The 24,789-nt window shown below is 38.0% G+C and overlaps 1 protein-coding gene across 9 annotated transcripts in view; it reads left to right on the forward strand.

The window, feature by feature from the left end:
* ROBO2 (roundabout guidance receptor 2) overlaps positions 1 to 24,789 on the forward strand; it is a 476,615-nt gene that overhangs the window by 34,107 nt on the left and 417,719 nt on the right. For all 9 annotated transcript variants that reach the window (XM_040582899.1, XM_040582900.1, XM_040582903.1 and 6 more), the window contains exon 2: positions 17,583 to 17,909. In XM_040582899.1, the coding sequence (XP_040438833.1) occupies positions 17,583 to 17,909 (327 nt within the window). The remainder of the gene's footprint in view (positions 1 to 17,582; positions 17,910 to 24,789) is intronic.

The following is a 24,789-nucleotide window of genomic DNA, read 5'->3' on the forward strand; positions in this document are numbered from 1 at the left end:
TTAAGTGATTAGAAGGTAGTAGATTGGAATACAAATTGGATTAAAAGAAATTAGATTGATATAAATCGAATTGAGTCACAACAGTTTGTGTTGTTTGTACCAAGGGGCAATGGATTATGGGAGAAGCAGATGCTCCAATGAGATAGGAATTAATGTGGCTTTGACGGTCCATCTGGGAAGGCCTGAATATCGAGTACATCCCTAATCTCTCTCTCCATTTATCAATGCCATAATGTTAATTAGTACTTCATTCATTAAGTTACTTACAGAGGAAAAAATCTCACCCCTAGCCCCTCTCTGCTTGAGGATTTGTTGCGGTGCCAAGAAATGGAAATCTCCCTTTAGCTGAGCTAGTTACAGTTGACTGTTACACAAGACCTGTGTCATTTTCCTCAAGCTTGCTGCTGCTTTTGGTGTAAATTAAATTTATTGGGCTTTGTTTTGCAATAAACTTCTCTTCATAAATCCAGCAGCAGTTTTTTGAAGTCCTGTCTTGATCCCTACAGCACACCAATCCCAAGCTACCAGTAATAAGCCTCCTTCTCACAGTTTTAATAAGGTACTATATATTCCGTTTTATGTAGCTGCATAGCATTTCTTTTTATGACCAAGATATAGCTGTGATGCTAATAGTGAGAGGCAGGTCTTCTTTGGGAGAAAACAAAGAAAGTTTGCAATGTATGTGCATGTGTAAGACCTCTGCTAGAAAAAGCGTGGAAGAAAAGTGCTGTACCTGAAACACTTGATGTGGGGCTTGTCCTCAGGTCTGCAAAACTGGCTGGTGACAGAACTGTTGGCTTCTAAGTGTGTTTCTTACATACGCTGTACACTAGAAGATAAATTTTTTGGGGGTTTAACCTCTGTAAGTGACATGACATCATAATTGGAGTTTTCTCGTTAGATGGGGAAAATCACAAAAGGAAAAAAAAAAAAGTTACCATATAAACCAGACTGTGAAGGCACTGAGTTTAATTCTTTTTCTAGCCAGTCTTCTGGAAACGAAAGTGAGATGATAAATCAGAAGCATGCCTAGTAAAAATAAAAAAAGGTAGAACTGACTTTTCTCTTTCCTCCCCCAAATACACACATAGGCATGGTGCAGTAAGGATGTATTAAGATATTCACATGGAGTGGAAACATTGGCAAATGTCAGTCTTCATGCGAGCATTGTTGTGTTGTCAATCTTAAACTTTTCTTTATATTTTTCTATAAATATTTGTTTTGTTTTCCTAGATGGCAAGGAAGCTTTGATTCCACTTCACATCAAAAGCTAATACAGCTGCAGTCCTATAGTTATTAATCAGGAAAGTATTAGGTATAAAAGTATGTTGCTGCTTTAATGATGGAACCTAAAATGTCATAGATATCTACAAGAGTGTCTGACGTTATACCCGTCTGTTCTGGAGGAAGCAGGTTCATTGCAAAACAGCTGTGCAGAAGAAAAGATTCTTTTGAAGGACTTTGAGGGATTTTTTTTATCTGTTTGAAAAACAGTCATAAAAAAACCTGCCTCCTGAAAAAAAATATGATTTTTAGCTCTAAACAAAGAATGGAGTGGGCATGGGCATGCAAGAGGTTGGGAGGGAACATAGCTGGGACAGCTGACTCAGATTGATCAAAGGATATTTTGTGCCATATAACACCATGGTCAGCAGTGAAAACTCATAGAAAGAAGAGAAAGGGGGGAACATTCGTGGTTATGGCACTTGTGTTCTCAAGCAACAGTTAAGCATGCTGTGGTCTGCTGCTTGCCAGGAAGTGGCTGGACATTGCTTGCTTATGGGAAGTAGTGAACAAATTTTTCTTGTTTGCTTTATTTCCTCCACTTGCTTATACGTGCAGCTTTTTCTTTCCCTCTTAGCTGCATTATCTCAATCCATGAGTGTCTTGCCTTCCTTCTACTTTCTCCCCATCCCATGGGAGAGGGTGATGAATGAGCAGCTGGGTGGGTGTTTGGCTATTGACTGGGTCAACACACTACTGTTAAAAGATGGAATTTTATTTTGTTAGTTTGTCTAGATGACATTCATTATATTTACTTAAGATAGTGATTTAAAAATTTACAACACGAGATGGTGTAATCTACTTCCTCTATATTATCTATTAACTTCCCCTGCTGCTATTTTCACGGATTTACTTGCTTACAGTAAACACTTTGAGAACTGCCTACAAGTTTCTTTTGTGTTTCATCTCTTGTGGTATCAAAGAGTCTTATTTCTGTGCCTTTGCACAGTGCTGTTTGCTCTAGAACAACATGGACTAAATGAATTGTACATTAGAAAGCAGCTTTTAGAAGGTTTCGTCACAGCAGTAAGCTTGCCTTTCCACATCTCTTAGAAGTGCTTCATTAGAGATTCATTCATCAACAGAGATCCCTATAAAGATAGGGTGGACAACAAAGATTTCTGAGTCGGTGTCTTCATCTTTACTGTTTCAGAAAATCTCCCTCTCTTTAATATATAAAGGGTAGAATAATGCTGCAGAAAGATACTGTGAAATATGTATCCCTTGGAAGGCAAGCTTCTTCCTAGCTGGGATTGCTATTAGCAACAGCAGAATTGTCTGTGTATGGCTTGGTTAGAAATTGGTCCAAGAAAGCTTCTCACTGGACTGATGTCTTCATCTGAAGTACGAAGAGAGACTTCTTTTGCTGTGTGCCAGTTTTGGATGTAAATACATGAAACAGAAGTGGTGAGACAAAAATCGGTGAGGGCTGCTTAAAAAAGTATCCAAGAGTTGGCAGGGTTACTGTGAACATTGGTGCTCTGTCACTGGGCCCAAGAACAACAAGTCCAGTTTTGGCTGTGGAAGTTGCAGAACTGTATTTTATAAGCTAATGGGACAGATAACTAGATGACTTATGAATTGCTTTTCCTTCTCTTATTCAGTTTATAAATAGAGTTGATGGACTGTTTTGAATAAAGAAACATAATTTTATTAGCTGTAGGTATAATAGTAGCAAAGTAGAAAGGTGACCAATTAAAATGTGCACAATGAGGTATAGAAGGCATTTGTGAAACATGCACAGAGAACAAAAAGGAAAGGTCACAAGGAAATAAATGGTGGCTTGTTTCTTTGGGGGGCAGAGAACAGACATGGAAGAGGATGTTGTGGGCAGGGGAACTAATATTCTTTTAACAAAAGATACTGATAGATTGTGCTAAAATGCATCAAGAGAAACTAGAGTTAAGACAATGGATATTTGCATACAAATATAAATGATATGTCAAGTTTCTAATTATTAGTGGTGAAAAGTTCCTTACAGCTATGAAGAACGTCAATATTACGACCTTGGATATCAGTGTACTAACCATTGAGACACTTGTACCATTTTGGTGATCAAACCATGTAATAAACAAAAAAGATGCATTATTTGCAGTAAAATATTTATTTTTAAAACATAAAGAAAAAAAAAACCCAAAACCAAACAAAACACCCCCAAACACAAACCCTCTAAATACATATAGGGACAAACATATGCCACAAAGCACCAGTATAAAAATTGTTGTGATCTTTTGTATTTGGAATATAAGGTGTTTTATAAACATGACTTACATAGGCAGAAATAGCATGTGGCTGAATTTTCTTTGCAAGTTGTTTGTTTTCAAAATTGGGCGCCTGAATGAGGTTTTTAAAATGCAAGCTAGCAAAAGGTGAAATGAAAGGGCATTTGCAAATGTCCCCGTAAGTCTTGTATTGCTTTCACTTACTCACCTGATTGTTGTATGTACGTATTGATGCGTGTAGCAGAGATACAGTTGTGAGAGTTTATACTGCTTCCAAGTCTTCTACTTTTGAGCGTATGAAGGTGTATTTACTCAATATGGGGTTAGAAAAAGTAGGATTAAAAGCTTTCTTCATAGAGTTTGAGCTGTGTTTTCCTTCTTGGATTTTTTTGGAAAATTTTTCTATAACTACTTGAAACATCCAAAGAGAAACTATTTGACAAATGGCCAAGGTGTAATCTACAGATTTCTAAACCAAGAGATTACAATGAGCTTTTGATATTAGCCGTATTACTTTCAACTTTATTTTGGGCTTTGCTGCTGAATTGATTGGCTAATAGTTACTTAGAACTTCAGAGGAGTTTATTTTGGGATGTTTGGGTCAAATTTTATATAAAGCATTAATACTGTCTGCTTGGGATTCCCTAGACATTCACAAGTGGGGTGGTTCAGAGGAGTGGGGTGGCAGTCTGTTACCAGTGTCAGCAGTGAACACAGTGGCTGCAGGGTGTAATTTAGAACACCAAAGTTAAAAGCCTGCTGTGCTTACAGTAGGAATCCCCCACCTCCCTCAAAATATTATTTCAAGTCTGCTTCAAATGGGTGAAATTATATTAGTTTCTGTCACTGCCTAATGTTCTTTTTGTAATGCCAAGAATCATAGGCCTGATTCCCATGGCATACAAAACGTGTAATTGCTCACGTCTACTAATGACTAGAATTTTTCTAGGTTGCACTAGTCATACATTAGGGTAGATGATGACATTTCAACAACACTAGGATAGTGTTGTTGAAAACTGAGCAGACCAAATTGTGTTGCTTCTGATTTGCAAAACTTGTTATTACCTAAACTGCCTTGAGGTATGTCTGTATGTTTGCCATGTCAATGTTTTTGTCTGCTGTGAGATATCAGACTTTGTGTTTTCAGGTTTTAGGATATTGGATTGTTAGTGACACCAGAGAGATTTTGCTGAGTGTGAAGACAAAGGAAGAGATAAGAAACTTTCCTTGGCTGAAGTAGCTGTATGTATGGTCTTCTGTAAAAGTTAGGGTGTCAGAACTGCCAAGCTTACCTCAAAATATTGTCAAGATTTATACTACAGTTATGTTGTGGTGTAAAAATTAAATTATTAATCAGGACTAAAATGTAGACAAGATTCATAATTGTTTCTAATGGCACAACACTGAATTTTTTTATTTTTATATCAAAACATTTATATGGAAGTTAAAGGCCAGATAATTTTAAGATTATTTGAAAAAGCTTTTTGAGTGCAGGTTGAATGTTCTTAACTGGAGAACCACCTTCTTTGATTTTGTGGATTTTGTATAATACTTCATTTAAAAAATTAGTCTGATTTCACAGATTGTGACAATTTTATGCTAATCTGATAGCTATTCGATGTGTGGTTCTTGAAGGGATCTAGACCAGATTGTCATTTGAAAGCTTTTTTTATAGCCGTTGTATCGGTTTAATACCGTTAAAATCAACGTATTTTCATGTGTAGTCATTTTTAAAGCTTTTAAATAATTTATTTTTTTTAACAAGGTCTTGGACAGTCATTATCATCTAGCAATAGGAAGTTTTAGACTGAAGAGAGTCTGTGGTTTTCAACCCTTCCATGTAAAAGTATAAAATTTACTTGCTTCTAATTAGCTACTGGTTTTTACAGTGTGGTATGTGGGAAGGTGAAAAGCTACCCTTTACTGGCTGAAAAGCTGTCATTAGTTCCCCAGTGCTATGATGATAATATGCTGGTTGTATAATAAGTTATTGTCCTGTCTCTAAACAAGGTCTGTTTTTCCTTCCATCCTTGACCTGAAAAAAGGGCTGAAAGACGTTTGGTAGAGCCAGGCATACATTTACGCTTCTCTTTGCTAAATTCCAGAGTGCTTTTGAAAGGCTCCCAAGAGAAGACCTGTTGTGCTTGAGCTCTATTGGATGAAAAGAGAGAAAAAAACCTTCCTGCTTCTCTTTGATGCTTTTGTTACATGCTGTGTATGTATCATAGAACAATTTTGATTAGAAGGGACCTCTGGAGGTCATCTGGCACATGTGTATGTGTATACATTGTATGTGTGTATGTTTTATATAAAGGATAGATGTGGTGTGTGTCTACACACAGCATATAAATACAAAGGCGTATACATACATAAACCTTTTAATTTGTTCTGCTTTTCATAGCTGAAAGTGATCCTCTTCTCTCCCTATTATTTTTGTTTCTTAGGTGATTTTTATCATCTCGTTGTTTAAAGTCAATGAACATTAATGAATCCCACACTTGAATTAGAACAGCATTTTTAATGCCAAAAGCCAGAGCTTTTTTGATAAAGAAAAGTTCTGAGTAAGGGTGGCTTGCGTTTTTTGGGGTTTGGTGTTTTGTGTGGGGGTGGGGTGGTGGTGTATTATTAAGTGTTGGTGTGTTATTAAGTAAATAGTTGTCTGCTACCTGCTTCCAGGGAGCATACCTATGGTAGATATTTTACTTCTTGACTGAACTCTAAACCATACTGCTCTGCAACAAACAAATCAATGTAACTTTCTCACTGAAGTGACTTGTATAATACAACATCACTTTTCACCTGAGAAAAAATAATTTGCTTGTGAATCTGTATACCAGTTTTCAGGGTTATTGTGCTGCTACTCGCTCCTCTCAAATACATCCCTAATATGTTCTGTTCCGCCAAAAGCAGTATGCTGGAATGCAACAATTTTTGAGGAGTGGTAAGACTGCAAAAAAAAAAAAAAAAAAAAAGTGACAAAGCAAAGAGAGCACAAGCATTGAGATGTGAGGTGAAAGAATGCAGCTAACCTATTTGCAATACGGATGGTCCTAATGAACTTCTAAGAAGTGTGTTACAGAAAGGAAGGGAAGTAGATTTTGTTGTTTCATGTTATGTGAGAAATGATCCATTAGCAAACTTCTTAATCAAGATGCAATTTACACTATTAAAACCAGCACAGAACAGTTCTGCTCTGTGCTGAATAGTCTGATCTTTGGTCTGTAATGCAGTTGTTTTGTTTTGTTTTTATTCTGCTCCCCACCCCTATGCCCAAACTGAAGTGTGACACTTGTATGTTGGTGTATGAGGAAAAGAGAAAATAATGAAGTGAATTACAATAAATCCCCATTAAGTCTTTATGGCAATTTTGAAATGCTTCCCCTGAAATAATGTCATACAAGGGATATGGTGTTTATGCTGTGGCACTGGATTATTGTCCACATACTAAAAGAAAAAAATCAGAACTTCGCAGCGTTTATGATTAAAGTTGATTACACCTTGCTTAGCAAAGTCACAGTTTTATACAAGTGAAACTTAATAGAATCAACTTTCCAATAAGATTTGGTCAAATGTTTTTAACGACAGTTATTGATCTTTCTTGTCAGTGTTGCCCGCTATCCCTTCTTGGCAGATGTGCACTATGGGAAAGGTGGCTTATCTGCAGATACATGTCCTGGGGAAGTTAGGATGTGTTGCTTAATGGATTAATTTTGCTCGAGGAAAAGCTTTCAGAAGACCTTGTCATAGCTGATGTAGCTTTGAACAAAAACCTTACCTTGGCAACAGTTTTATTACTGGAGTCTGTTCCCATCTGCCAAATCTCATGGGAGGAGGAGACAATGTAAAGTATAAATTTTTGAAATGTAATCTTTTCCATGTCACTTTGCCTAGAGGAATGCGTCTAGGATAATCAGCCTGATGCCAGTACATCAGCCTGTACTCCAGTTGAGTTTTCTCATTATCTTGAATTTTTTGTACATTATCTTTTGTTCAAACTAGGATGTGACTGACTGGATCTCTATTTGAGATCTCTGCTTGCTTTCAGTCAATTCCTTGGTTAAAAGGATAGTGAAAGCAACATACTTATTCATTATATCTAACAGATATGTGTAATAAGTGTTTCTGATAAGTACTTCCTAAGTGGAACAAGGCATATGAAGAAGCAGGAAAATGAACAGTAGCTGTGACTGTCTTTCAGTAGATTTAACTAAGTAGCTAGAGTGCCTTTTTTTTTTCAAGCTTAATGTTATCTCATTCAGAAGTGTTAGCGTCTACATAAGGGGGAAAAAACCCAAGCCTGGCCATGTGACAGATCCTACATAGCAGAAAAAGATTCTGCGGAGCCTTTTGTAGCTAAACATCCTGTCCTTAAAGCACATTGTTCTTTTAGTTGTGATTTTAAAACCTTAATTTCAGAATTGTTTTTCTTATTTTGTGCAGTGAAAATAGGCAGGATTGTAGTGTGAAAGAAGGTTCTTTGGCATTAAAATATATTTTTGGAGATGTCTTCTAAGTAAAATCAAATACATTCAGGCCTTTTTCTTTCCAGCATCTATTATTTTCTGTTGGAGGAGATATTTTTTTTCCAATTACAGTTTTGCTATTACTTTTCCTGATGAACAGGCCTTTTGAAGGAGAACATGTGTTGTTGGGAAAACTCTTACAAGGAATGCATTCAAAACCCTACCAAATGAACAGAACAAGCTAATAATCTCTCAGACACAATATTGATTGCTTTCACTTGTAGCATGCATAAGCTTTGAAATGTCAGTATAAGTTTTTTAAGGTTGATGTTTATTTATTCTACTGTTTTATAGTAAAGCTTATATTATGAACTTTTCTTTCAAGTTTGGTTATCTTTCAGGCATTACTTTTTTTCTGAACTAAATATATAACACGCCTGTTAAGCATGACCTGTCAGAACTATTGAACTGAAAATGTTTCACATGTATGACACAGTGGAATACATTGCATCGTATTTTAAACTTCCCTTTTATAGCAATAAAATGAGAATAGTAGGATAGAATAGCAAGTGGCAGCTCTGTAGTAGGATTGATGTCTGGTATGCATAGTGTTAAATGGCTGTTAGTTCTTTTACTGAAAATCAAGTCCCAGTTGTGTGTTCTTTTTTTAATCCAAGTATATTAAAGCTATGTCTTTGAAATGCTGAAGAAATCAAAATGTGAGCCTTTAGAAAGGATGTAGAAGGAGTTGATAGTCTCAGAGATCAATTCAGGAAGAACTTTTCTGCGTGTAGAAAATCAGGTAGAAAAAATCTGGAGAAGAGGTAAAGAGATGCAAATAAATGGGATGTCAGACAGCTGAATCACTGGTAGCAAGTGGTGACAGGTGGATATAAGGTCAGAAGAGAGTGCTGAGGAGGTTCCTTGAAGGCAATTCCAAGGTCTGTATTATGAAATAACATATCACAGTATTGACATTTAAACTGATACAATATTGTGTTTTTTTCTTTTAAATTGCTCAGTACTTATAATAAAATCACTAACCTTTTATTAACTACCACTAGCCCCATAGCCATGAACATTTTGGTGCCTTCAGAAAAGAATGAAATGGCTATGAATTTAGTCTGTACAATTGCTTTTCTTGTATGAATGACCATTGACTTTGTAGCTGCTTTTATAAAGAGTAGACTTAATTGATGAAATCAACTTTTGTTCTTGATATGAAGCTAATAATGTAAAACTAGAGGAGCATGAAGGGCAACATATGAAAAGTCTGTTCCTTGAAATTTGGAAGATGGTGGCCTAGCAGAAGTGAATTGCCACATGGCTTTGTCTGTGGAGATATGTGTATATATTACACACATGTACAGAACGCATTACTGTTAGGGTAGGGATTGCGTAGTGGCTTTGTGGAAATTTAGTGAATAAGGATAGAATATTGACTCTTTGTTTTACTTCCCATTTCCTCTTGCTGCTATGTCTCTATAGCAAATCTGGTTTTTTGATCAATAAAAAAATCTTGTATCCAATTAATATTTTTAAGGGTTATTTGGCTATAGGATCAACCAGGCTAAATTGAAAATAATAGCTATTGCGTTTATGTGCTATCAGTGTAACTGTAACTATGTGGTGCAGGAGCGGGCTGGAAACTAGGACCATGCCTGGCAATCGGTTAGCTGAGGGGAATGTGCTCGAGCTTGTAGGTCACGAACCCAGGGAGGACAAGGAGTGTGAATAGACACAGCAATTAACATGATGAGGCATGTTTGCAGAGCACAGGGGAGTGGGAGAGGGATGGCGCCAAGGAAAGATAACACCTTGTTGTTAATTGCTGGCAGATAACCACCAATCAGGGATTGCCTAGTATGCAAGGCTTAGCTTCAAGAACCAATCTGTTTAAAATGCGCAGCTTCTGAAAGAGTATAAAAACTCGTGCTTCTGTACAATAAATTGACATTTGCTTGCATCAAGCTGCGTCCCGTCTCTTCATTCGCCGCAATGTGGTACCTTGGATCCTTGAGGAAACTTATGAGGAAGTGTGAGCATATTACAGCAAATCCATGAGGCTTGTTGGTAATCATGAGAACAGTCTGACTTAGAACACTGATGGTCCTGGGCTGGTCCAAATGAATCATTGACGGTCATCTTTCACATTTTCCATCTTGAAGGTGATTCTCGGGGAATATCTTGTCCAACGCATCTGATTTGAATTGTAACAGGGGAAGTGGAAGAGCAAGTGTCTTCAGACACCTGGAGTACAATATGCAGTCAAGAAGTTTTTTCTACTTCTGTCAATTTTGCTGACTTTTTACTTTCTTTCACTACTTTGATGAGGAAGTACACAAATTCATGAGACAGGGCAGTATAGGAACAGGTGGCAAGTATATTTCAATGCATGTACTGCATATGGACATCTAACTAACTGGAGCTTCCTCTTGCCTTTTTGTGGCAGTGTTTCCTCCAGCAGCTTCCACTTGCTTGGGTCTGGTATGAGGCTGGTCTCCACATGTTCAGTGTCCTGACATCTACAGCCACTAACAATGACTGATGCAGAAATGATTCACATAAAGTTAGATAAGAATGCAAAAGTGTTAGTTACCTGTGAAGTGACAGTTTATCACAAATCTGTGAAGTCACCTATTATTGTTACAAGAACTACAGCATTTCCCATTAGTCAACGTTTATCAAGTCAGCAATTATCAGTAGTTACCATGCTTTGGTATCTGAAAATGAAAGCTTTGTGTCTTAGAGTGACAGAGCATTGTCTTACAGTATCTTAGACAATGAAAGCTGATAATTTGATATACACTTTAAAATGATGACTTTATTCACAAGTAAACATGCAACAGAATAGCATTAACACTTAATGAACAACTTAATACAGGATTTCATGAGCCACGTTTTAGTTTTCATTAACTGTAGACTGTAACTTACATTTTACCATAGGAATTTCGGATATATTCTTGATGAAATATGGAACAATTCTACATTTCAGTAGAAGTACTAGTATCTACCAGTAGAAGCAAAAATGAAATAATGTAAAAGCTAGGCTTAGCTGATTCAGTGTTCTACTGTTTATTTACTCCATACAGTGACTGGAAAATTTCATGGAGCTTTTCACTGAAATAAATGTTGCTATTAGCTAAGTAGCTTTTGAATATGACTTTTTTTTTAATATTTAGTTTTCAAATCTTTTTCTCTTAACTCAGTGCTGGCTTGTGAATTTGAACAATAGAAAACAGGATGAAGGTGAATAATGGCAAACAATTAGCAGTATAGTCTTACTTTGCTGTTTACCTGGGGGAAAAAAGTAGTGAAAACAGTTTAATTTGTTAAAATGAAAAATTAAGATGCGGGATTAAGCGGTGCATTAATACAATTCCATCAGTTGTCTCCGGCTACTTGGCAGTAGTTCTGGTTTACCCACTGAGGACTATGAAACGTAGTAACTTATGTTACTAACGAAATACTGTCTGAGCATCTCACCTATGTTAGGTGTTCTATCTCTGTTACCATCCGCTGTACTGTGACATTTACATCCGTTCACATCTGTTCCAAAGCCATATTTTCTGGAAGAGTCTGAATTATTTCTAATAGTTTTAAGTTTACTATTTCTATTACTTACTATTATTTTAATAGTCTAAAACTATTTCTAATAGTTTTCTAATCAGTAGATATCAGAAGCTGCCTTGCAGATGCTGCGTTGTTCCTTCTTTGCCTTATCCCCGTTAAAAAACAAAACAAAAACAAACAACAACCTGTTTGAAGGAGAGAACACTGAGCTGTGTAGTAGACAGATGTGGTGGGTTTGGCTATAGCATGGTCTTAGGAAAACTTTATTTGGAAATTCAACAGCATTAAGGCAGAATTACTTTTTAAGTTTTGATGTATTTGGACCTGTACCCCCGCACACCCACCCCACCCCCATATTGAAACCCAAAGACTATAAATTCTTTTTTTTATATACTTCCCCCACATCGTGAAAACCATCCCCATCCATCTTTTTCTAGCTTAGATTCTCACACACAAAACTAACAATCACACGTATATGGCTGTGATCTGTGATGAGCTGTGTTCTGGGTGACGCTGAGGTTATGTTGAATGCTGTACTTATTTTCTGTGCTTTTTATGCTCTGCCTGATAGCATCAAGATAGAATGTCATCATACCTAATCCTTTTATAATTTCACCTGTTTTTTTCTCTCTTGTTTTTGTATTAGCACTAATGTAGGAGTATATCATGTTGTGGCAGATATTAGAAGTGTGATAAAATCACTGCTCTTTTTTTGCTTTTGTATGACATAATCTTTTTTACTGCTGAATTATGTTCAGTAATGAATTGAAATTGTGAATTACACTGTGGCAGGAATATTTGTGAAACAAGACAAGGTTTTAAAGATACAGAAAGATAAAAATATAGAGAGGTAAGCTGATCAGAGATGGCTTAATTCTTGACTTTCGTTGGAGTAACCTAAGTAACTTTTTGTTTAATGCTGCAGTATGAACAAGGAAACATTAGTATCAAGGGTAGCATGCTATAATGGACTTGGACATTACCTCTTTTTATGTATGTTTTGGGGTATTTTTTAGTTTTGAACACTGATTTTAATTATTCTGTGAAGTAATAAGCAAAAAGATGAGCCTAAAACTCTCTGTGACTTAGTTGGTGTGGTGTATATGAAACTGATCAAGATATAGCTATTGCAGATGACTGGTTATTACATGTGAACTTTAATGTACAGTAAGTATTAGAGTACTCCAAGTATGCATTCAGGTAAGTGTTAATGCTCTCCTTTTCATAGGTGCAGCTTCATGGCAGCTTTCAGTTACTCATGATACTGCAGGGTATTTTTTCCAAAGGCACGCTTTTGCTCGACACCATCTAACAGCTCATTTCAAGTCATTGCTGTCCATCATAGTAACGACTACTTAGGGGCTCTTAAACTCAGGGGTTACTCACATGCTCTATACATGCATGAGGTATTCCTGTAACTGGAAATCCTTGAGGGAAGAACAGAGAAGGAAGCTGCACGGGTAGTTCAGAATACAACATCAGCTGCCTGTTCCAGTGCAACTGCCTATCATCTCGAGTAGATCATGGTTCCATCTCACCCTCCACTAAAAGGAAAAGTATATTCTTCTGCCCAGTTAGCTCAGGGGGTTACTAATTCTTCTGTTCTTTCTAAATCAAGTTACATTTGCAAGAGTACTGGGAGGTCTGTGTGTTAGGGGGAAGCCACAGTGAAAGAATCAAAACTCAACTAGGAAAACAACATTTAGGGGTGTCACTTTCTGGCACATGGGTGGCGTCTGTGTCCGCAAGAGAGGCAATGGAATCAAATTTTTGGTTTTCCTCCTTTCTAAATCGGGGCATCCTTTTGGTATAGCTGTTTGTGCTCAGTTTGGTTTTGAAGGAGGGAGTCTGCTGTCTGTGCGCTCTGATTTCTTGTGTGTGTTTCTTCCCTCCTCTATAGGTGCATGTTGCAGGAAATAACTTGCAGCACTAGATAGCTGAAGGCACGACCCAGCCACCACAAGAATGCATGGTGTGACACCCCCCCCCCCCCCACCACCACCACCCCCACCACCCCCCACCCCACCTCAGAGCGTCACCTAAGCCTTTCTCCTGTCTGACTGGCATGGTCTCTGCTGACCAGTATCAACCCTCTCTTGTGTACAAATTGCTTAATTAGGATAGAGTGAGGTAAACATCAGTTTTGTGATTAACATCAGTACTGAAGGAAGAAGAATCAGTCATGTTATGACCTGAGGAGGGGTTTTGCATTGAGCTGTGCAAGGTGGAAGGTTTAATTCTTTAAGGAGGAAGCGCTTTTCAAAGGATTCAGTGTGGACTGTAATTCTCTGTAGAATGCACTACTCTGAGCTTTGAACATTGTCAAGAAGCCTTTGTGTGTAAGAGAACTGGTATTTTGGGTTTGCATTTAAATTGTTTGCTACTAACGTTGTTAGACCCTGCTAACTACTTATCAAAATTTAGTTGCATCTGTTTTCTTCTCCAGCATAAGTCCCTCTAAAGTTTCAGAAACATCTCAGCTTTTTTTTTTTTGTTCTTCCTGATACTATTAGTAGAAATTACTCTACTCAACTAGTGAGCTTTTGTTTGTTTCTTTTGAGAATAAGCAACAAAGTTGGTAAACTTGTGTGGGGCATATATTTATATGTCTCTAGCTAATGTATGAAGTTTGCTTTTTAGTCCCAAGTACTGTGAAATTTTTAATCTTTTACTTTAATGGTGATTTCAGTCTTTTTTGATGTTGTGTATGGGGTCATGGTCTAGAGATACTTCTTAACTACAAATTCTCCTGTTACCTTTTAAAAGTCTTTAGTCAACAGAAGGGAGAATAAAACACATCTTTCTTTTATAAATGTTCTCTAAGTTTATCTGTGCTTAAGTGTAAATTGTGGGGTGTTTTTTGTGTACTGGCAGTACAGATTATGGATACCTTTGCTGTACTGGTAATAGAATCTGATAGCCACTGGAAAAGTCCATTTGTGCAGTAATGTAACACTTCATTGCTATGGAATTGTGTACAAATAACCTGAGTGTTAGTATAACAGAAGTCTGAAGGTGGATTCACTCTGTAGAATGGATCCTTATTCCTTTCCTCATACCTTTTGGAGTGAATGAAGCACTGATGGTATTTTGAAATATGTAGTGCCTGATACTGATGTTAAATCACTTTTCTATGACTCAGCAAAACTGCTGATCAGAAAATTGAGACAAATGTTTCACTAATCTACAGAAGCTGATACACCTTGTATTTAAGAAGTGCAGTGCAATTGTGCTAGCATGGCAACTCCACTCAAAGGATTTTTAGGATCCATGCTAGAGAAGATGATTTCTCTAGCAATTAGGAGAGCTGACTTTATTTTTATGAGAAGCACTGTAGAGACACGAGCTACTGTGATATTGCAGAAAAACTGTCAGGCTAATATAATTTAATTAAATATGCAGTAATGAAGAATACCTGAATGATTGATGCTGAAATTAGGAGTTCTGGGCTTTGATTTTTCTGTTGGGTGACACTGTTCTTGCATTTCATTTTGGTTCAACAAGAAGTGCTGAGTCCTGCACTTGGGTCACAACCCACCCCCCCCCCCAACGCTACAGGCTGGGGGCAGAGTGGCTGGGAAGCTGCCTGGTGGGAAAGGGCCTGGGGGTGCTGGTTGACAGCCGGCTGGGCATGAGCCAGCAGTGTGCCCAGGGGGCCAAGGAGGCCAACAGCAGCCTGGGTGGTATCTGGAACAATGTGGGCAGCAGGACTAAAGCAGTGATAGTCCCCCTGTACTCAGCACTGGTGAGGCTGCACCTCAACTACTGTGTTGAGTTTTTGGGCCCCTGACTACAAGAGGGACAGCGAGGTGCTGGAGCGTGTCCAGAGAAGAGCAACGAAGCTGGTGAAGGGTCTGGAGCACAGGTCTTATGAAGAGCAGCTGAGGGAACTGGGGGTGCTCAGCCTGGAGAGGAGGAGGCTCAAGGGGGACCTTATTGCTCTCTGCAGCTGCCTGAAAGGAGGCTGTAGGCAGGAGGGGGTTGGTCTCTTCTCCCGGATAACAAGTGACAGGACAAGAGGAAACAGCCTGAAGTTGTGCCAAAGGAGTTTTAGATTGGATATTAGGAAGAACGTCTTCTGAAAGGGTAGTCGAGCATTGGACCAGGCTGCCCAGGGAGGTGGTAGAATCACTATCCCTGGAATTTTTTAAGAATCATATAGATGTGGTGGACGTGGTTTAGTGATGGACTTGGCAGTTAACCTGGGTTAAAGGTTGAGCTTGATGATCTCAAAGGTCTTTTCCAGCCTAAACGATTCTATGATTTACTCATCTCTGCAATTTGTTAATAGCAATAATGAGGAGCATAAGAATTGTGAAAGTATTATTATTTTTTTCAGAAGAAGGGTCTTGCAAAATTTGGCTAGTGTTGTGATACCGTTGAATTATTTTTGACAAGAGTTCAGTGGAGATTTGGGGTGCTGTGACTTTTCTTAGTGAAATTGCACTACATGGTGAAGGCTGTAATGGAAGAGTGGCACTGGAACTTTCTCCAGGGCAGCGAACGCAGCACAAATCTCTTCTACATACCTTACTTCTATAGGGTTTCCCCTCTGCCAGCACCTCTCTTCCTTATTCCAGGCTTGAGTGACAGGGTAAGGCTCTGTTGGAGAAGGTGGAGCAAAACTTTCAACTCTGCTGCTTCCCTGCCCCAGGCAGTGGGAAGGCAACTGAATGTAAAGGAAATACATAAAGGCAGAAGGGCAGAGGGTTGAAGTGGCTGCACAGAGAAGTACAGGGCAAGGCAGAAAGTTGATGTGGTAGAGGGCACAAAATTAGTACTGTAGTACCTTGGTAGTATCAATACCTAGTAGTCCTAATAGCTGAGAAGGCTTAATGATGGCATATTCCTCATCAGTATTATAAAGGGAAAAATAGTATTCTGGTGGCCAGTTGAAAGAAGAAAGTGTTTGGGGTTGTATTACTTTCCAGTGATATAGAGATTAATTTCTTTACATAATCCTTAGTACTGAGGGAGAGGGGGGGCGGGGCGGGGAAGTGGAAAAAGTATAACCACGCTTTCCAAGGTATGCTGCACTCAGACTGAGCCCCTGGAGCACACTCAAGGATAATCCAGGGTTCCAGATTCAGAAATGCTGGACGTGTTCAACTCTCAGTAACCACGTAACCAGGGTTGTGATGCAGTATTGGTAGTAATTTAGGGATACTGCAGATGTGTTAGTACATTTGCAGATAAAAGATGATGAACACTGAAAAGCAAAGTGAAGGAAAGAATGAATGTGTAGAGAAGAAAAAGGGTAACGGACCCTTATAATCATTATAAATGATTTCCAAGACACTGGTGTTTTCAATGCACTTAGAAGCACATGTATGCCTGTGTTACGTTTGTATGTATATGCATGCAATCCATTGAAAATTTCTAAAGTGCAGTTCACATCTGAGATTTCCAAATTATAGTAAAGCTCATTAATGTTTTGGACACTTTGCATAGATAAAGTTGCCAGTTGTTATACTAGAAGTTTACGAAGAAAGGAATTTCACTTGCGTGTATTTGTTTGTTTGGGGAGTGTTTGTTGATTTTTCCTCTGCTTCCATACTTGGGCTGTTTGTGGAAAAAGGATACAAAACTACAAAGAACTGTTAACCAATGGGTGGTAAAACAGTGTTTTTAGTGTTTTTGGATGTCCATCTATTGACTCTGGAAGATAAGAGTGGGAGAGCAGTAGCCATCAGTGGGATCCAAAAGCACATAAGGATCTAGCAGCAAATGTAAACAGAAAAATTATCAGAACAAGATCATCATCATGCATGTATCTGTTAGATATTTTCCTTTAAGCCTGCGTGTGGTAGGAATTTGATAATACCTTAGAGGTGTGTATCTGTAGTCCAACTCAGGTTTTTAGCTTAGAAAATGTCTGATACTGTCTCTGATACCTGACAAAATACCAGATGTGTGCAGGTTTTTGCATTTTCTTTTTTTTTCTTTTTTTTTTTTTTTTAATTTTTGTGGCATTAAAAGAGTATTTTGTGTGAAGCCTGAAGTAAAAAAAAAATCCTTTTTTCCTCTTCTTTTTCTTTAGGATCCCGTCTCCGCCAGGAGGACTTTCCACCACGGATTGTTGAGCATCCTTCAGATGTGATAGTCTCTAAAGGAGAGCCAACCACTCTGAACTGTAAAGCTGAAGGACGGCCAACTCCCACTATTGAGTGGTACAAGGATGGAGAGCGAGTGGAAACGGACAAGGATGATCCGCGTTCTCACCGCATGCTGCTGCCCAGCGGATCTTTATTTTTCTTACGTATTGTGCATGGACGCAGGAGTAAACCTGATGAAGGAAGTTATGTTTGCGTAGCAAGGAACTATCTTGGAGAAGCTGTGAGTCGCAATGCATCTCTGGAAGTGGCATGTGAGTAGTTTTGTATGATTAGCACTGTGTAAAACTTTATAGTAGTTTCTATGCTGTCATCCAGCACTTGCACACGCTTAGCAGTCTGGGAGATAACAAATGTAGGTAAGTATGGGGCTCTGTCATTAGCTATAGCTCGTATTCAAGGCATTTTTACATGCGTTTATACAGTAGCAGTGACCGTACAGAATACATGATTTATACGGCAGCAAGGCTCTAGCCAGTGTATAATCATGATTGGCATAAACATGGACAAGGGCTAACCTTCCTCTGAAGAATAATCTGATTTTTAAATTATGACTAAAGTTGGTTCTCCTGAACTAATGTGGAAAATTACCCTTCATTTAATGTAACGTATACTGTCTGTTTCTCTCTATCTAGTCATCTGTTACCTCAACAGAAGCAGACAGCTTCTCGGTGACTCATGTTCCATAGTGCTGGAAACTTCAATATATGCTCCCTCTATCATAAGTTTGATGCAGGCCTCATTCATTATGTGAATGGCAAGTGAAATTGTTGGCCATTTCTCATATCACCCTGAGCAGTCTTATTCTTTATCGATTCTCTTTGTCTTAACAGAGCAGTCGTCATTGCTCTTTCAGAGACCACCTGGCATGCATGATCTGCTTCCAGTAGAGTAAGCAGAGACATTCATTATTCACATAGCAAACAAGCTCATCATACATAAAATACAATGCATTGCATATTACCTTTTGCTGTTTAGTTATATGGGTTGAACAAACACTAATCCTTTTATTCAGAATATCAGCCAAGGATAGCTGTGTGTCTTTACACACAGGTGCGTTCTAGCAGATTTATGAACAATCTCTCCTTGCTAGACTTCAATTTTTCCATCCCAGCGCTTCATCTGGTGGTAGTTGCACTAAAATGTATTTGGCTGAAGTAGAATTTTAGCACAAACTTGTATTGCTTAGTTGATAAAGAATGGATTTAAGTACACTTTAGAAGGTATGCTCGTTTGAAAGAGAGGGGAAAAGAGAAATATTTGTTTCTGATGCAGTCTGCAGACTTCTGTAGCTAATGTAGGGTGATCTTGAGGCTCCAGCCTTTTCAGAAACTGCAGAAAATGCCATGTTTTAAATATGTAGGTGATGGTGTAAGCCAAGTAGCACAGGCTTGTTCACTACCTTTGTCATAATTAGATTCAGAACTGTTAAAAAAAAAAAAAAAGAAGAAAAAAGAGAACAGTTTTGATACACACTTATCCCTGCCTTGAATGTTTATTTGCCAATAAAGGCATTGCAGAATGTTATTCAGTTTTGGTAGGTATTTAGGAATTAAGAAGACCATCAGTTTAAGGAAGGCTGAAATCTGGGTGAGTATGACTAGACAAATTTACTGGATTATTTCTGTATATGTGGTTTTAATACTGTCTGTTGAGAAATCCTAAAAGAGAGGCATAAACACTTTGAAATCTTTATTTCAATCCTGTTGAGATTCAGACATGTGCTGTGGAAGTTCAGAAGAGTGTTCAAGTTATACCTTGATTCATCAAATTAAAGTGACTGATTATTTTGAAGTTTAAAAGGGCTCCAGATTTTGTCAGTTTTCACTGATCTCTACTTCATTGACTGTTGAGAGACTCTTGTTACAGTATCCCCATCTCTGGAGTTACTGTTTTAACCACTGTAGCTGGTGGCAGGTCACGCATGAACCGTATGTGAGATAGTACAAGACTTTAAAAATAATAAACCTGCGTTTCATAGTCAGAGGTATTTTAGAGCATGATCATAGAATGCTAAATGGACATCTGAAACCGTAGCCATAGTTTTTGGAATAGCAACGTGCACCTGACACCAGATTATTTAACTGTTTTCATGACTTTGAAATTTGACTGACTGAATTCCTCAGTTAAATGGTTTAGCAGCCTAAAGCAGGCACTCCTGTTCCACTTCAGCAGTGTGTTGTCTTTCTTTAAGCCACACCATGGCTGTGATTACAGGATGATCTTCATCAAAGAAAAAAAATAATATGTATGTTGCTTGTTTATTTAATTTTAGAGACTCTACTGGTTTTATGTTTACTGGCTTTAAAAGCACATGGCAGTGCTTGGCATGTATCAAAAGGCATCCTTTGGAGGATGAGAGCAAATCTACCTGGTTTCCCTTGGCTTTGATACCCTTTAAAATAGGATTTTTGCTTCTAAATCAAGTTTTCAAGTGACTTTCAGATAATTATTTTAAGACTTTTAACTGTTTTTCGAATGTCAGCATTTCTGGGCTGAAGGAGACTGGCAGGTCTGTAGCAGCCCACTTGCACACTGGGGAAATGAGTTGCTGCTGACAGGCTCTTGTCAGCACCACATCCTCATTCACCTGTTCTCAACTGCTGCTGAAAACGGTTGTTGCCTGATACTGCAGCCCTGTCCAGGGGCTACAAGGACCAGCTGCGTGCCATCGCGTCTTACTTGTGCTCGCTGTAATGGTGTTGAAAACTGCTCTTTCCACACTAAACCAAGCTGTTTTCATCACCAGAAAGAGGACGGTTGTCCTTTGCTGACAACAGGGGTCTGGATTGTGATCTGACTGTAGGTGGCCTCAAATTGTGCCATTAGGCAGACTGCTGCTTTTTACAGGCTTAAAATGCTTGAGTCTGCTGTTTTAGTGGAAGAATCAGAAATTGTTTTGCTTTGCTTATTAAATTGTCAGTCACCAATAATATGTACTTGCAACTCTTGAATGATTTATGAAGAAATATTTATTAGTTTTATGTAGTTAAGAGTGTTCATGCTTATGCATTTGGATGATAAGCAGTGTTAATTGCGGTTCGTCCTCTTCCATTTCCTTTTTTTTTAATTTCCACTCCTCAATGGCACCTGCCACAAAAGCAGTGGGATTGAAAATCTTCTGATGTATCCACATTTATGTGTAAAAATAGAAGAAACGCTCTTAAGTGAGATTCAGTTGGGGCATACAGTGACTCAGAGCATAGTGTGGCCCATCCTGAATGCTATTGTTTTACCCCTTGGTTTTTTGGAGTGATTTTTTGCAAGTTGCTGAGGGCCCTAAGCTCTTTTTGATGGAGTAGCACTTGACACCTTTCCCAAACATGCTGAATTTAGGCGCCAGCCCATCCAAAGCATTTAAGTACCCTTTTAAATCCATGCCTATTCAGACATGCATACAATCAAGGGCAGTTACTTCTGTGCTGATGTCTTCAGAAAAACTTCTCTGTGACAGTGAAACTGCAAAGAACTGTGATATGGCAAGTTACTTTAAAAACATCATTAACATAAAGAATGAGCTTTTAGAAATTTTTTTGCCTTTAATTTAGAAAATCTTTATTCCGTAAGACTTTTAGGAAGAAATAGGAGTTTGTATTTGAAGGCACAGTTTAGGATTGATATGACCTATTCTGTTCCATCCTTTTTTAATGCATTAATCCGTGGTGTGCTTTGTCTGGCTTACTTTTTCCAGCAACAGTTTCCTCAGAAGGAAAAAACAATGGTAATTCTAGCAGCAAAAACATTCTTCCACTGCATATGTGGCAAATTCTGATGGAGTTTTTGTACATTATACGGTTAAATCATTACAAGCAAATGTTCTAGTCATAACACAACTACAAAGAATTGTATTCAAGAGTGAAATGTCTTTCTTTTGATCTTGTGCGTTAGAATTCTTTTATTGAAACTGAACAAGGGTTGGCATTATTAGAAATATGTTGATGCTCAGGTTTTCTTCGGAGGATTTTAGAAAGGGAAGTAGGCTCAAAATAGTTTGGTCTTTCATGAAACTCCTTTCATATTTGAAAGCCAGAAGTTTTAGAATAAAACCACGGGGTTTTTTCACAACATATGAAATGACACGATTGAACCTATGTGGCGGAGTTTTCCCTTGGGAATATCAGGAGACACATTTGCAGTAGCGACTGTAGCTCGGATTTCAGTGGCAAGCACTGGGGTGCCACATGTAAGCAAGAGAGAGAGCATGATGGTCCCTGCACGGACTCGGGCTGCCTCTGATCTAGCTGGAGTCAGCGGCAGCCCCTGGAGATAGCAGCTGTAGCCCCAGGTGTTAAATATGTGACAGCAGCTTGATCTATCGACCACTGTAAGAGGGGGCTTTGGCCTAAATGAAAATTCATGAAAAATTGATGAAGTCTCCAGATTATTTTTTTCCCTTTTCCTTTTCCAGTGCTGTGCCAGTGCAGCGAGGAGAGATTAAATGAGGTGTTGAATGCTTTAGTGGCAAGAAGATTGTGGTTCAAAGGTCAGAGGTCAAGGGAGGGGAAAAAAAGACCAATTTTCTACCTTACTTTCCTTTAAAAGAAAACCTGAGGCTTTTCAGATTAGCTGGCATTTGCTGCCATTTTAGTATAAGAATAAAGCAGAGGAATATTCACAAATAAGATTCTTTTCTGCATGGATTGGCAAAGGGTAGGAGTATGTGGGTTGGTGCTAATAGAAAACAGTGGAAGACTGAGTCATAATTCAATTGGAGAACCAAAAATAGATTGAATTTTGTAATGGCAGTATAAATTTGGGCTTCCATCTTTCTGAGTCTGTGCTTGAACTGAAGTCATTTGGAGAAAGAAGAGGTCTTGCATTATTTATATGTCACAGATTGCTTGAATAGCAGGCTTTGGAACACTCTCCAAACATAATGATTCTGTTTATGTTAGATCCAAAACTGAATTATGTTTTTATCTGTAACAAGAGAGGTTATAGTAGTACACAGAGTTTAATGTGAAGAGTCATAGGTGTATTCCAAAGCAAGCATAAGCCAGACTTTAAACATGAGAAACAGTAATTTGAGGAATAAAACGCGTATGTTTTAATATCCAGTGAATAAAGGCTGAGAGATATAAACTATATGCTATGCATTCATCTTTGTATCATAATACTAATGACTACTTGCTGGAGCATGTGCAAAAGGCTGCAATGTGTTCATAATAATGGAATTAACAATATCACTTGAGATATTTGGGGTTAAAGACCTCCTGTAAAATAGGATTAAAAAAACACGAAGTATGTGACTGTAAAATGGGTGGATGATTTTTTTCATCTAGTTTCAGTTCAACATATGACTTAAATATAAAAATTGTTATAAATTCTGTTTCTGGTAATTTGAAAGTCTGATTTGCTTTGGGGTTTCTTTCACATGTATAGAGTACATCCTGTTCATTTACTTCCACCCCTCTCACCCTCATCCTTCTAAACAGAGTGTGAAAAGCTTCCTGTCTGAGCTGGCAGTCTTTTGCTTTCATCAAGACAGATGTAATTACTGTAGAAATTGAAATGCTGGAGACTGTAGTCCTGTGGATGAGCCATATCAGGACATTTAAAAGCATCATACTTTTTCTTACTCTGTTTCTCTATGAAGAAATATAATGAACTGCAGCTATTATCACAACACACAATGAAAATAAAGTTCCCCTTGTAGAAGAAAATAAATAAAAATATATCTGATTATATAATTAAAGAAAAGGGAGATTTCCTAAGGTAAGGGCGAACGCTTCAAACTTTGTACTTCTGAAGCTTGCAATAAGCTATTTGTGTGGATTGGAATGAAGCCATTGGGAATACTATTGTTAAAAACCATTACCTAATATACCACGTTTCTGTATAGGACATAATTTAATTCTTACAGTCACTATTAGAAATTAGAGGTTAATAAGTACCAATGAGTGAACCCGTATCAGATGAATCAAGACCTGACTGATGTCTCATTGCAAAATTTATTTTTGAGCCAAAAAAGTAGTTCTGATTATCTACTTTATTGGTTTAGCTTTTAGAGCTTTTAGCTGAGTATGTGTTTCTACTGCTTCTGGAATCACTTGGAATACTGATATTTGAGAGGGTGTGATTTTTGTACCACTAGCCAGAATGAACTTGAATTTTTATGATTGAGATGCTCTTTATCAGGATAAACTGTATCTCCTGTCATTAATACATTTCTCACAAACTGTTTAAGACTGTGCTTCAGCGTTGATGCCTTCAACATGGATAGAACCATTACTTCCCATCGTCACCCACTAGGATTTAGACAGGTGACTGCATTGTCACATCTTCATTTCAATCCTTTGATCTCCACCTGGACATGCATATTTAAACATTCAGTTCAAGGCTAGAAATGCTAATGACTCCTCACATTTAAGAACTATCATACTGAGGGTAGATCCAAAGGTATTTTACATGATTTCAGTCATAACATCAAGCTGTACAGTTCCTGTAGGTTTCTCCAGACCTTGTTCTTACTCGATTTTCTTTTTCTCACTCTTTTTCATACTGTGGTAATCTTACAAGATTTCTTTGGTTTGGTTTTTGGTTTGGTAGGTGTTCACAGCACCTCTAAACCTCTCTAAAGTGCAGGTTTGCACAAAACAAGCAGACTTGGGTGCCAGAAGAGCGTTGGTTGTGAGCGCTTAAGCTCAGCTGGTTATGTATGCTGAGAAGGGTACACCAGTCCAGTGAAAATTTTCCTTAACAGCTGAAAGTTGGTTCTCTATGTGAATTAATTCCTTCAGAACAAGTTAGTATGTCTTTGCAATGTGCTGCATTGCAGTCTAGGATCATCAGTGTTCTGGTAGGAGAAATAGTTTCTCACATCCAGAAATGGTTTGAGAAGCTTTTTGTAGGATCTCTGATTTATTCCCTAAATTCTTCTTGCTTCTTTACCCACCTAAAAAAGAAGTTTTGTTATTACATTTTTAGAAGCTATTTGCAGTGTGCTCGATCTGATTCTGCTTCTAAAAAATACTTGCATGTTTTCTCATTTGATTTTTATCAGCTTCCTTTTTTCCCCTTGCCTTTGATTTTTATTTTATATTTTTAAATTAAATCCTGCTGTTTATGTATCTTTGAATGCTTGACCTGATAAAATGTTGACAGCTAAGGAACTACTGATGACTTCACAGGAAC

Source organism: Falco naumanni, chromosome 2 (genome assembly GCF_017639655.2).
Source record: "Falco naumanni isolate bFalNau1 chromosome 2, bFalNau1.pat, whole genome shotgun sequence".
NCBI lineage: Eukaryota > Metazoa > Chordata > Aves > Falconiformes > Falconidae > Falco > Falco naumanni.